General features: G+C 37.1%; 1 protein-coding gene across 3 annotated transcripts in view; it reads right to left on the minus strand.

Annotated features, from left to right (window-relative positions):
• The window catches only part of VPS8 (VPS8 subunit of CORVET complex), a 216,251-nt gene that overhangs the window by 76,079 nt on the left and 125,046 nt on the right, over positions 1 to 15,126 (minus strand). For all 3 annotated transcript variants that reach the window (XM_076003376.1, XM_076003373.1, XM_076003368.1), the window contains exons 34-35: positions 10,648 to 10,737; positions 7,264 to 7,310 (exon numbers count right to left, since the gene is read on the minus strand). In XM_076003376.1, coding sequence (XP_075859491.1) covers positions 7,264 to 7,310; positions 10,648 to 10,737 — 137 coding nt within the window. The remainder of the gene's footprint in view (positions 1 to 7,263; positions 7,311 to 10,647; positions 10,738 to 15,126) is intronic.

The raw sequence follows: 15,126 nt of genomic DNA on the forward strand, positions 1-15,126 counted from the left end.
TCTCTCTCTCTCTGTCTCTGTCTCTCTCTCTCTGTTTCTCTCTCTCTCACACACACATATACCTGCCTACCCTGAAATTCAGGTTGGAGAATATTTCAATCCATTCTTACTCAGGTTATGAAAATAATTTTAAATTATAACCATATATATCAAATCATTTCTCAGAAAGGATAAAAATAGATATCAATTTTGGAAAACTTACATTAAAATGATTCTAAAATTAAAATTCTGACTTCCTAATATTTGACAAAAATAAATAAATAAATGTTGTACTGGAATAAAAAAAGGCTCACCTAGTCCCTGTCCCTCACTCTAAAAACTGCACCTAAATAGGATAGTCTAGATTATTCATCCATACCTCTAACGAAAAAGATTTTACAATCTCTTCCAGCACCTTGTTTTGACAACTTAGGGCCACTTCTGCCTAGCCTAAATTGAATTCTCTGCTTATTCCCATATATTCAGTCCTTGAATGTAGTGGCACACTGATGACTACTCAGTGTGCTTTTAGATTTTAGACTACCTTTCAGATTAAGAACTTGAATATACCATTCACAACACATGCCTCCACCACTTCTTCCCTAAAGTGGGAATCAGCTTAGAACTGGGAGGGATTTCTGTGGGGAAAAGGTTAAATATCAAATAAGAGGCCCTCAGCAGCCTCCATCACTGTCATGGACACCCGCAGTCTTCACTGCTGGAGGATCCTGCAGTTCTCATGGCCTCTGAGCCTAGCCTAGTGAGCTGCCCAAAGTTCACACAGCTGCAATACTCAGAGGAGCCCACCTTGTGCCCTGTCCCCTGTGGGGGGGACTGTTACTGCGCCACACCATCTGGAAACTGGAGCCACTACTAGAGTGCATCCTGCTCTGGGGACCAGTAGCCACTGCATCCCTTCATTCCTGAGGCTCTGCTATCATTGTACACAGCTTACACACATGGTGATGCATCACTCCTCAGTTGAGCTGCTACAGCTCTCCACCCCACTAGGATGGGCTGCCTCAGAGGCACTCCATCTCCCCCATCCCAATTGCTGCTGTGCTCTGACTCCTGTTGCTTGGAGTCTAGGCCCAGAGGAGTGGCCTTGCTTCTCAGTGCCCTAGCCAATGATGTTGACGAAGAGGGAGGAACAATAAGCAAAGGGAGGAGTGTGCAGTGTATTCTACAAACAAATTGTTCAGTAGTGCTGAAGAATAAAGGAGAAAAGCGAAATGGGAAGACAGAAGAAAACGAAGCTGGACAGATGAGCTTGAATCAGATCAAGAAGGGCCTTGTACATCATGAAGACTGGATCTCACCTTGGGTACTGGGAATCGAAGGAACTCTGAGAAAGGGGAGGAAAATGTTATCATCACCCATCTCTTCAAAAAGGGCAGAGAAGAATTAGGAAGGCTGGTTGGGAAACCAGCAAGAGAGACCAGAAGAAAGATGCTGAGTGTCTGAACCAGGGTGGGTGGGGGCTGGGGGACACAGACAAGAGGAAGACACCCATGTAAGAGAAACAGAAAAGGTTAGTTGATAGATTTTGATGACTGGTTCTGTGTGCTGTGGTGAGAAGGTAGAGTAGGTAAAGGAAAGTGAAAACTTGATCATCACTCTGGAGATGTTATTGAAGACATTTGTGCTATATGTAACTATCTGCTTTTTCCTATCTCCTCCATTAGAAAGTAAATTCTCCAAAGACAGAGAGTGTCCTGTCTTAGTCACTGTTTTATCTTCCATGTCTGCCACAGTGCTTAGTATGCAATAAACTGCTAAAGGAAATAAATGGATGGATGATGTCATTTGCTATGAGAGAAAATAAAGGAGAGAGAACAAGCTGGGCTTGTAAAAAGTTTGTATACATAGCAATCTCATTATAAATAACTATTGAATAAAGGAATAAAGAAATAAATGTATGTGGGCTGATATAGTATGGATATCTGTCCCCTCCAATCTCATGATGAAATTTGATCTCTAATGTGGGAGGTGCGGTCTGGGGCCAGACCCCTCATGAATGGCTCAATGCTGTCCTCATGGTAATGAGTGAGTTCTCATGAGATCTGATTGTTTAAAAGAGCCTGGCATCTTCCTCCCCTCCCTCTCTCTTGCTGCCTCTCTCGCCACTGGACACACCTGCTCCCACTTTGTTTTCAGCCATGACTAGAAACTCCCAGAAGCCCTCACCAGAAGCAGGTGCAGGCGCCATGCTTCTTTGTAGCCTGTAGAACCATCAGCCAAATACACCTCTTTTCTTTTTAAATTACCCAGACCCAGATATTCCTTTATAGCAATGCAAACAGACTAAGACATAGGAGACATATACAAAATATATATCATTATATATAAAAATATAATATGTAACAATATATTATATATAGAAATACATAAACATAAGGAGAGAAAAAGAAAGTGGAGGAGAGAGAGACTGACATAAGCACCGGAGATTAGGAAATGATGATGTATTAGATTTAAACAGTTGAATTTGAGTTGCTGGCAAAATACTAACCAAAGATATGATATCCAGGGGAGAGCCTGGCCAAACAGACAGTTAGCTTGGCCATTGCAGGCACTCACTGAAGCTGCTATATATTTTTATATGTCAATGTTCATGAACATATATAACCTTCTAATTTTTAATTTTACTGTCAATATTTTTAAATGTCCCTTCAAAAACATCCACAGAAACACGGGCAGATTCAACTAAAACCAAATGTAGAAGCATTTCTATAATCTATATTTTGCTTCTTGACAAAGCAACTCATTTTCTTAGCAATGTTTAATTTTCATTTTGATTAAAGACTTTCAAATACACTGCGATGTTTTATGTGTTTTTTTCCTACAAGAAAAGCATACTATATATTTCAGAGGCCTCCAGGACATTGTTAACAAAGGCTAAATCAACATTACCAGAAAAACCATACTGAGGAAAATATTCTGAATGTAAATACACTTGTACATTCTCTTTATTCCATTTATGCAGCTCATGGCCTCACATAAAACATCAGTGTCCTTTTGCATTATCCTTTAAGCATCCCCACTGCACACAGGACTTGCATCTGGACATAAATGTATCAGGAGGACTCCTGTGAGACTTCGTGGCCAGCAGGCATCCACCCTGGGAGTGGGGGTGGAGTTGGGCTTTATGTGGCAGCTGTCCTCCAGGAGAGAACTGGAAGAGGATGCAAATCCTTTCTCCCAAGCTGTTGGCCTTAATTCAGGCAAGTAATTTGCTTCTAAAGGATTAGCCTCCTCTGCCCCCCAACCCCAAACAATCTAATCTTTCTATGTACAGATGCCACCAATATCTTTGTAGGTCAATTAATTCTACCGATAGAATTATTTACATAACAGAGATAACTTAAAGAAATTGGGTAAAGACGGAGAAATGTGAATTCAACTAGATGATCTGTTCCTTTAAAAATGCTATTGACAGAATAAAAAGCTAACCCCTCAAAAACAACTGCACGAACACATGTAAATGTTAAATCAAATACGAATAAACTATATATACAAGAATGAGAATCCTATTAACTCTGGTTTTGGGGGCAAAAGCAAAAACAGCAACATTCTGATATGATATATACATACAAGTAGTCCTCATATCAAAACAACTGTTTTCTTTCATTTCCCTACTCTCCAGAATGCTGGTAGAGGAGTTTCATGGGGAAAAAAAACTTGGAGGTTAAAAAAAACTTACTGCTTAAGTAGAACAGAAAGGGAAGAAACAAAGGCAAAAATAGTGTAAAGCTGGCCTGTCAGTGACAACGGCTAGGCAGAGCCAGTCTACCTATTCTTGATGTTCTTTTGTTCCCACATCTTTTTCCACACTCCCTTCATTCTCCACTTCAGTTTGCCCAGTAGCAGACAGGAATCTTATCCTTTACTTCAGATAACAAACATAGTCACTTAAAAAGGCTAAAATGTGATGGGAAGTCAGTCTGTAAACCAGGCCATGCTATCTGCTCTCTTCTCACCCTTGACGTCCACTGGCATTAGGAAAAGTTTTTTTCCCCCCATACATATGCTTTATTGTATTCATATGTTACTTGTATATTCCTCATTAGAAAAGTGCCACATAGTACAAAAATGGAGAAAACAATTAGAAAAAAGTTTTGACTGGGGCATAGAGGGGGTAATTTGGATTTTTAAAATCTATGAAGAATACTCTATATCTGAATGTGCTTATGAAGCAGAGGGCCTGAAGAACTATGTGAACCCTGTACCCCTAGAAAGAATGGGGTGGGTAGAGTTCATAGGGCACAAAAGACAAATTTTCTATAATTCAAAACTTTATCTAAGAATAGCTTTGAAAGCAAGAAAGGGAGGGCTTCCTTTCTTTCTTTATTCCCTCTGTGCTTGAGCTTCTTTTCATTTCTTTCTTATTTTATTTATTTTATTTTTTTTTTGAGTCAGGGTCTCACTCTGTCGCCCTGGCTAGAGTGCAATGGAATCATCATAGCTCACTGCAACGTCAAACTGCTGGGCTCAAGTGATCCTTCTGCCTTAGTCTCTGAAGAGGCTGGGACTACAGGCATGTGCCACCACACCTGGCTAATTTTTCTATTTTTTGTAGAGCCAGGGTCTCACACAGGCTGGTCTTGAACTCCAGACCTCAAGCAATCCTTCTACCTCGGCCTCCCAGAGTGCAAGGTTACAGGCAGGAGCCACTGCACCTGAGCTGGGCCTTACACTCAACCTTTTTAGCTTCCTTTCTCTCCTTCAATCCAAAATTCAATGTATTACTAGTATTATATATGTATTTACATTGTGAGTCAAAGAGGCTTTTACAGGTTAGACTGAGATACTATCACTCAAAATATTCTTTATATAAAAATGATTGAAATGCCAATTAAATAAGTTTAGAGCATAATTTAAATTAATGCTTGCCTCCTGTATAAAGACATAAAGTAAGAGGAGAAAATATGATTTCAAGAATTGAGTCTCTCAAAGCAGAACACTAGGTCTTTGACCTAGTAATAAAATAGACATTTACATTACCTAATACTGGATTTTTTATTTTAGAAAAGTAAATTTGGTCACCCCTACTGTCTATACTTTATTACATTTGAGAAAATGCCAAGTTCAAAGCTTAGCTTCCTCTGTTCTTCCAGCTTGTGTCTCTCTAGGTAGGATGGTTAAAATAAATTATCCTCGGGAAAAAGGAGTTGGGCCTTAAGAAAATGGATCTAGGCAGGGTGCAGTGGCTCACGCCTGTAATTCTAGCACTCTGGGGAGGCTGAGGTGGGAGGATCGCTTGAGCTCTGGAGTTCGAGACCTCATCTCTACTAAAAAAATAGAAAGAAATTAGCTGGACAACTAAAAATATATATGGAAAAAATGAGTCAGGCATATGCCTGTAGTCCCAGCTACTCAGGAGGCTGAGGCAAGAGGATCGCTTGAGTCTAGGAGTTTGAGGTTGCTGTGAGCTAGGCTGACACCACAGCACCCTAGCCTGGGCAATACAGTGAGACTTTGTCTCAAAAAAAAAAAAAAAAAAAAAGAGGAAAATGGATCTAACACTAGAGGAAGCACAGAGGAGGAACAGGAAATTGTGCCACTGGGAAAAGTGGCACTCTAAGAAAGGGATGGAGAGGAGGGCTGGGCGTTTCCTTCCTCTTCCCCCTGGCTCAGTGTCTACCCTGCTCTTCCATATCTCCCTCTTCCCGCTCTCTCCATCCTCTTTCCAGCTCCTTCTTCCCTCCTACGCCCAATTCTACTTCTAAAGTATCTCTATCAGTTAATTTTAAAAGTAGATAGGGGCCCAAACTGACTGAGCGAAATACAAATGATTAATAGAAATTTTTTAAAAGATATCTAGCCTCGATAACAGATATCTGAGACAGGGAGTTAAAACATAGATACTTTGCAAAGGTCTTGAATAAGGGTGAAGTGGGATAGTCAGACTGCTTTTTCTAAAAATCTGCACATACATGTTTGACTCTAAATTTAAATGAGTTCAAGATTTAAATGAGCTCTCTGGGAGGTCGAGGCGGGAGCATAGCTCGAGGCCAGGAGTTCGAGACCAGCCTGAGCAAGTGCCCGTCTCTACTAAAAAATAGAAAGAAATTAGCTGGACAACTAAAAAAGTTATACAGAAAAAATTAGCCAGGCATGGTGGCGCATGTCTGTAGTCCCAGCTACTTGGGAGGATGAGGCAGAAGGATCGTTTGAGCCCAGGAGTTTGAGGTTGCTGTGAGCTAGGCTGACACCACGGCACTCTAGCCCCAACAACAGAGTGATACTCTGTCTCCAATATATATATATATATATATATATATAAATGAGCTTTCAAAATATTTCTATAATAAAAAAATTACTGGTGTTTTGGAATTTTAAAATAGCATAGAACACTGGAATAACAAAATAGATATTACAGTTGCTAAAATAAGTAAATACCTGTTTTCAATGGCCAGTGTATACTGTAATGAACCTAAAGTTTGTATGTCTGATATGAAAGCTATGCCATCCTGGGTATTACACTTAAGCCAGTGATGGTTAACTCTAGGTGTGCATCAAAATAGCCCCACTATCAATGATTCTGCAGGTTGGGCCAAGGCATCTATATTTTTTAAAGCTTCATATGTGATTCTGATACACACTTTTGGTTAAGAGTGACTATCTTAGAGGATGTTAAATATTATTACACTCAACTCCCAATGTACTCTACTCAGTCACAGCAAAACTTTAAAATTTCATATGCAGTACTGCTTTGCTTACAAATTCATGACTAATTTCATAATCTCTTTGTGTTTGTTTTTATTGATAAGTCCCAGAAGCAGCAATTGAAAAAACGTTCCTTCCCATATTACCAGGAAGTTATTTAAAATTAAACAGATCAAGTCAGAGTATAAAAAGTAATAAATTTAGAGGTAGGCTGGGAACCAGGTGTTTACTTGGGAAAGTAGAGCTAACAGTCTACAGCATGAAAGAAGGAATAGGTAGGAGTGAAGCTAGGACAGAAAAAGAAGCTATATGGTCATCAAATTCTTCCTGAAACACATTCTCATGGCAAGGCATGGCTTCATTATTTTATTTATTATGACATCAATGAGAACTCTCCCTCTAGACTCATGTTCAAATGGAAAGAAAAGTATTACCCCATATGTAATCTGTTTTTCAGATCGTGTATTTTTATATTATCTATGTAAGTTACTCCTACTAATATTAAAAATCAAGAGATAATTGTACTATTTGGATAACATGGGCTGGTATCTTAACCTCAATTTATTTACTTTTATTTCTCATCTATGTACTCTGAAAAACCAAAGTTTATTAACATACCTTGGATCAAGAAGACTCCTCAAAAATTTGAAAAGCAAAACCTGGTTCTGAATAGAAAAACAATAAAAAATACAATTAAATATTAAAACAAATTTTTCAAATTATGCCATGGTAAAGAACTACTCTAAATGATCCCTTTAAAATGAACAGATGTATGACTATTTCCATTAAGCCCTCTGTAGAGATCTAAGATATTCTAAAGAATCCTTTGGAGGTCCTTTATGTCCTCTCAATAATTCTAATCACTACTACACATTCCATTTTGAGTGCAAAGGGAATACAAACATCCTGTTATGGCCAAAAAAAGACCTCTACCGAGACAAATCCCTGAGCTGTTCCCAGCAGGCTGACTCTCAGAGTATCAGGTGCTTGGAACTGCTCTGCTGACGGTTGAGTTCTGGCTAGAGCAACGGATTTAACATTCCCTCACCTGGTCTTTCCATGACAATGGGCTGCTGCTATGAGATAGTTATCTCAGTCGAGTGGGAGTTTGAGGCCCAAGTTCACTAGCACCACCAAAGAAAGCCCATTAACTCCACAATTTAATCAACTACAGAAAAGATGACAATTAAATTGCAACATGTCAGCAATCAATATGTCATAAAATCTGGGTTCTGTTTCTGCCACTTATTTGCTCTGTGACTTTGTGTTAAGTCACTTATTCTCTCAGCAATTCAGTTTCCTTATGTGAAAAAAAGAGGACAGCAATATCTCCTGTGCCTTGTACACGGAGTAACAGTGAGGATTCAATGACATAAACCTTTGAATACTATATAAATAATGTTTCTACATTCTTGGAACCTAAGCAAAAATTATTACTGTTTAGTTTTACTTCTTTTTTTTAATTTTTTGACATGTTCAAAACTTACCTGGAAAAAGCAAGGGGACTTTCAAAGCTGAAAGGATTAATGTCATTTAGAATATGACTTCTAAAATATATTTATCAGTCTTTGATTTTATATCTTTTCCCTATCACTTTGTTTTATTTTACACAACTTTCCTCCAGTTATAACTTAACATTCTGGCTTATTTTCATTTTAAGAATTCTGAAAACAATTGGTCAGAGGCATATTTCTTGCCATAAAAATTAAAGGTGCTTTATAAGATGTGTGTGTGATTCTCACACAATCAATAAAGCTCTGCAATGAAATAAATACTTCATTTCTTTTTTTAAAAAAAAAAGTCTAAGACTCCATAAGCATCTAGATCACATCCAAACAGATACCTTTTTCTTATCTATTATACTTCAGCTTTTATATATTTATCTGAAGAATTATATTCATTTACCAGGACTTTCTGTCTCTTAATATCCTTAAAGACTACAAAAAAGAGAAAATCCTGTGACTGATAATCTTAAATTTTAAAGGACAACACCACCACCACAACTGGAAAGATTTACCAGAACTGCTGACTTGAAAGGGGAGAGATGCTCTAGAGGTTGAGTAGTTTTAGCAGAAACATCCTCCCACGAGCCCTCACTAGATTGGACTTCATGTCCCTCCATGTACTTCCTCAGTACCCTGGGCAGTGCTCTATCATCCAAGTCAAACTATTCTATAATTGTCTTTTGGCTTATTTGTCATCTTCCTTAAGAGGAGGGATCAAATTTATGTTTTTGTATCCTCAGTACTTAATGCTTTTGGCCCACGGCAAGTACATGAATACTTATTGTATTAATGGATGAGTCTTTATAGCAGAAACGGAAGGAACAAAAGCTTCCCAAATGCCCTGTCAATGAATTTCACCCTTGAGCTTAAAGTAATAACTTGAAGAAATGAGAAAGTATAGTGGCAACTTCTCTGGCTAAAGTTTTACTTAAAAAAGATTAGTTGGCCGGGCACGAGGGCTCCTGCCTGTAATCCTAGCACAATGAGAGGCTGAGGAGGGAGGATTGCTCAAGGTCAGGAGTTCAAGACCAGCCTGAGCAAGAGCAAGACCCCGTCTCTACTATAAATAGAAAGACATTAATTGGCCAACTAAAAATATATGGAAAAAATTAGCTGGGCATGGTGGTGCATGCCTGTAGTCCCAGCTACTCGGGAGGCTGAGGCAGAAGGACTGCTTGAGCCCAGGAGTTTGAGGTTGCTGTGAGCTAGGCTGACACCACGGCACTCTAGCCTGGGCAACAGAGTGAGACTCTGTCTCGAAAAAAAAAAAAAGTGAGTAATTCTCCAGTACACAGAAGATATGCTGTCAATTTCTTAACATCACATATAAGACTGTTCTATATCAGGCCCCAAGCTATATTTTCCAGCCTCTATAATTTAGTTCCTCTCCTCCAAACTATCTCTTATAGCTTAATCTAGTGCCACTTCTACCCCACCACATCGTGCTTTGCATAGACCTGGCCATTCTCTGACTGTGAATGCTGCTTCATGCCTTAGCGCTTTATCTCCCCTCATCTTTTTTATGTAGAAATCCTTTCCCAATTCTCTGCTTGGAAAACTGATGACAATCATTCAAGACCAGTTTAGGTATCTCTGGGCATTTTTGTCTTTCTCACAACACATCACTCTCTTCTCTTGTTCCTATAGCACTTTTTATATATCTCTAGGGTAGCTTTTCTAACATTGTACTGTAGCTATGTACGTAAATGCTTCTCTGTTCCATAGGAAAAACAAAGGAAAGGTGGAATTCTTATTTGTGTCCCCAGAGCCTAGCACACTGGTACAGAGTGGGGCCTCAATGAGTATTTAAATAAATGAACTCCATATTTTTGCCTCTCGTGCCAGCTGTTCTGGTTTTTACCTTCAACAGGTATTCCACACACTGTCACTGCCACTTGCAGACTCTGGGTTGTGCCTCACGTTCCTGTCATTGTCCTATTCCCTATGCTATCACTTGTGGCCATAACAGTAGTTCGTAAGCCCAACACTAGTACCCCCATGGGAAGTGGACAGTGGAATTGTAGGTCCATTAAACAGTACTTCTAACTGGATTTCTCAAAATTCAGCAGTATATAGCTGTATTCTAATTAAGATTTTCCTAGAAAAATTCTAAATAGTCAGTACTAATGCAATCTAAGGATGACAAAGTCCTGAATGAATAAATAATATGAATCTCAAAGGTTGTGGGTCCTAAAGCAAAAGAAAAAAGAATCTTTTGTGGATTATGACTTCTAAACTAAGTACAGATTATAGTTCCAAAAATATTTCTTTGATGTTAATATTTGTTATATATTGATACAAAGATGAACTCCCTCATTTCCAAACACAGAGATCACACAACTGTTCTCAAATACACATACACATACAAGCAGAGACAATGTATAGAAACTGTTATTAACTATCAATTGAAGAAATTACTACAATCAAAACTTCTTAGGTGAAGATTTAATCATGGTCTCCCCACTAGATTTTTTTTCCCGTATGTTTTAACATTTACCTGAAGTTTTTTAATGACTGTTTCAATCTGCCCAGAAAAGTGGGTAGCAACCAGCTCTGCAGCTTTACAGGGCTTCAGAGACACGAGTTCCTGGAGTTAAAGGAAAAGACAAAGTCATCTTTAACGGTTCATTTAAATAGAATATCCATAGACATGAGGCATGATTACCAACCCCTATACTGTCACAAGTGTCCACACTACATTTCAGAAGACCATGATATAGGACCTCAATTTAAAGGGCACATTGCAAATGAGCAAAATTAGAAATGTGGCATGTAAGAAATCAGAATTTGATTTTTAAAAAAAAAGGTAGTTCAGAATTCTTAGAAAATGAAAGCATTGTAAAATTCTGGATCTCAGCCATGATAGCTACAGGAAAAACAGAAGGAACAAAAGCTTCCCAAATCCTCTGTCAATGAATTTCAACCTTGAGATTAAAGTAATAACTTGAAGAAATGAGAAAGAGTATAGTTGCAATTTCTCTGGCTAAGAATTCTAAAACTTTATTTCTGGTGCCTAATGGATTTTGAAACTACATGTGTCTTAAGAAATAAACTTAAGGTCCTAAGTTTTAATTGAGACTAAGATGTTAACCACTGTTAATTAAATTCTGTATAAGACCTATTTCTGTCAAATCTAAGACCTCTGTCTTCTCCTTGAACTTTCCTTGACACTAGTGGCTATCCTTTTCTTCTTGAAACTGTCTTCTTACTTGGCTTCTGCCACCTATTATTTTACCTTTCTAACTGCACCTTCTCTGGGGGAACATTGTGACCAAACAGAACCATAATAATACATGGCTAAAATGCAAAGACCAAATGTATACCAAAATAGTATATTATCAAATAAAACTTATACAAGTTATTGTAACTATGATATTCATGATATAGCTAGTAACTACTGTGTTAAGTAGTATTTGTAGATTAATAATAATTAGCTGACACAAAAAAACTGTAGTTTACAGTACTTTAATACATCTCCAAAGAGAGAAAGTATAACTAATCAATATCACAGAAAAGGAGATATTACTATTGAGCTACAGAAATTAAAAAGCTAAGAAACTATTAATTTATGTCAAGAATTTGGAAATTTAGACAAAATGGAAAAATTCCTAGAAAGTATAATTTAATAAAATGACTTCAGAAGAAATACTAATACCGTTAACAACAGCATTAAAAAATATGAAACTAAAGGACACAGTGAGCATTGTAGAGGGGAAGGGCATGCCTCTCTAACCCTCGCTTGGAGGAGGCAAATACATAAAATGTAACCAAAATGTTTGTACCCTCATAATACCCTGAAATAAAAATTAAAAAATGAAGTTGTGACAGTAAATCTAATTAGGATAGAAAATCTCTACAGACGACACTATAAAACTTTATAGAAAGATCTTAAATAAAGGGTTATAGATGAGAAGACCCAATATTGTCAACATTGTCAATTATCTTCAAAATGATTGACAGATATGCAATGCCTATCAGAATCAAAAAGTTACAAAAATTTTTGTGAAACTTTATTAGCTGACTCTAAAATATATTTGAAAGTATAAAAAGTCAACATAGCCAAGAGTATCCTAAAGACAGCACAACTTTATTACATAGCAACATTATTTAAAATAGTGTTGGCCGGGCACGGTGGCTCATGCCTGCAATGCCAGCATTTTACAAGGCTGAGGCAGAAGATCACTTGAGGCCAGGAGCTTGAGACCAGCATGGCAACATAGCAAGATCCCATCTTTATAAAAAATAATAATAATAAAAAATAGCCGGGTGTGGTGGTATGGGCCTGTGATTTCGGCTACTTAGGAGGCTGAGGCAGGAGGATCACTTGAGCCCAGAAGTTCGAGGCTGCAGTGAGCTATGATTGTGGCCGCTGCACTCTAGTCTGGACAATAGAATGAGACCCTGTCTCTAAAAAAAACAATAAATTAAATAGTGTGATTGGTGTGGTACAGATGTAGAGACAGACAAGCCAATGAAACAGAAGGTGGTCCAGAAAAACAGACCAAGTGTATATAGATCCTTGATATACTTATGATAAAAGTAGCACTACTGAGCAATGGGAAAATGCAACCTTTTAATATAACTGCTGCTGGAAAAATTGGGCATCTGTATTCTAAAAAATTAACTTAACCTCATGCTATGTACAAAAATTTCTTTGAGGTGGACCTCAGATCTAAAGATTGAAAAAAAAAAAAAAAAGAAGACATACAGAGGAGGAAAAATGATTATTTCGTCTACTTAAAAATAATTTTAAAAACCTTTTCTTAAAAAGAACCATAAAAAGACTGAAAGGAAAAGCCAGAATGGGAGAAGATATTTGCAATATATATCACTGAAAAAAGACTAACATCCACAATACATAAAGAAATCCTACAAATCCCATAAGAGACATTCAAATGAAAAATGAGCAAAAGATTTCAACAGGCACTTCACAAAAGAAAAGAATTTTTTTCTTTTTTTCCTTTTTTTTTTATTTCAGGATATTATGGAACTGCAAACATTTTGGTTACATGTTATGACTTTGCCACACAAAAACCATGATTTGAGGCATGCCCTTTCCCCCCTACAACACTCATTGCGTCTATTAGTTGTGAGTTTACCCACCCCCAATCTCCCTACCCCCAAAGAATATTACTACTGTGGAGCACCTTAGTGTTGATCAGTTAGTGCCAATTTGATGGCGAGTACATGTGGTGCCTATTCTTCCATTTTTGCGATACCTCACTTGGGAGGATGGGTTCAAGCTCTATCCAGGAAAATATAAGAGGTGCTAGATCACCGCTATGTTTTATAATTCAATAGTATTCCATTGTATACATATACCATATTTTATTAATCCACTCATGGATTGACAGGCACTTGGGTTGTTTCCACATCCTTACAATAGTGAATTGTGCTGCCATAAACATTTGAGTTCAGATGTCTTCATTATAGAATGACTTTTGTTCCTTTGGGTACATGCCTAATAATGCTATTGCTGGATCAAATGGCATTTCTATTTTTAGCTCTTTGAGGTATCTCCAAATTCTTTTCCACAGAGGTTGCACTAATTTCTAGTCTTACCAGCAATATACAAAAGAGAAAATTTAAATAGCCAATAAATGTATGAAAAGGCTGTGAATCGTATTAGTAATTAAGAAAATGTAAATCTAAAACAAAATGAGATATTATTACACATCCACTAGATTGGCAAAGTTTGAAAGTCTGGCAAGATACAGAGCCAATGGTAATTCTCATACAGTGTTGGCATCCAATGAAGTTTAAAATATTAATCTCAATTAACTAGCAATTATATACCCTACAGCAGAGATTATAAATTAGCATTGATCAGAATCACTTGGAGGGCTTGTTCAAACACATTTTGCTGGCCTCCACACTCAGAGTTTCTGATTCAGTAGGTCTGAGGTCGAGACTAAGACTTTGCATTTCTATGAAATTCTCAGCTGATGCTGGTTTGGAGATGAAACTGAAAATCCCTGCCCTAGAGAAATGCATATGGCTGTGCTCAAGATGCAAATATAAAAAGGATCATAAACAGACTATTTTTAATAGTCAAAGGCTAGAAACAACTGAAATGTCCATCAGCAGCAGAATGGATAAACTGATATATGATTTCAATATGGAATACTATACAATAAAAATGAACTGCAGCAACTACCTACAAAATGTACAAACTTCTCAAACAAAATGTTTAGCAAAAGTAAGACAAAAAATAGAATTAAATTTCATTTACATTGACTTCAAAACCAGACAAAACAGAAACATAAATATTTAGGGTTGCATGTATATGCAATAACAGGATCCAGAAAGGCAAGAAATTGTCATAAAACTCAGGATAATAGATATATAGGATAATGGATATATTGGGGAGGAAAGGGAACCAAAGGATTATGATCAGAAAAGGATACATGGGAAGAGTCTGGGGTACTGGAAATATTCTATTATTTGTTCTGGGCCTAGGATGTTTGCTTTTTAATTTTTAAAATTAAACTATATATTTATTTTATGTACTTTTCTGAATCCTTTTTATATTTCAAAATAAAAAATATAAAAAAAGAAAACCTAATGAAACATGTTTTCTACATATTAGAAAAACCATCTAAACCAGAAATTCATTACATGGAGTCTATATACCCAATCTAAGAATGGCTTTTAGGGGTTTGTGGATCCCCAAAACTATAAACAGAATTATGAATCTATGCACATGTGCAATATTATGAAGGATAGGTCCAAATCTTTCATTTGATTTTCAAAAGATGTCTAGAGCCCCAGAGGTGTTAAGAATCACTAATATATAATCTGTGTCTATTATGAGAACACTTCATTATGATGGCTTTCCCCCCTTATGTATTTAATGTTGATTATATTAACATTACTGAAGACACAGAAGTCCTTCAACAAAAAGTCTATATACTTGTAATTGTGGCCTTAAGAAATAATAAAAAGTTCAAGGTGAAAAAATGTGCAGATGTGGGAA

The sequence above is a fragment of the Microcebus murinus genome, chromosome 1 (assembly GCF_040939455.1).
Source record: "Microcebus murinus isolate Inina chromosome 1, M.murinus_Inina_mat1.0, whole genome shotgun sequence".
Lineage (NCBI taxonomy): Eukaryota > Metazoa > Chordata > Mammalia > Primates > Cheirogaleidae > Microcebus > Microcebus murinus.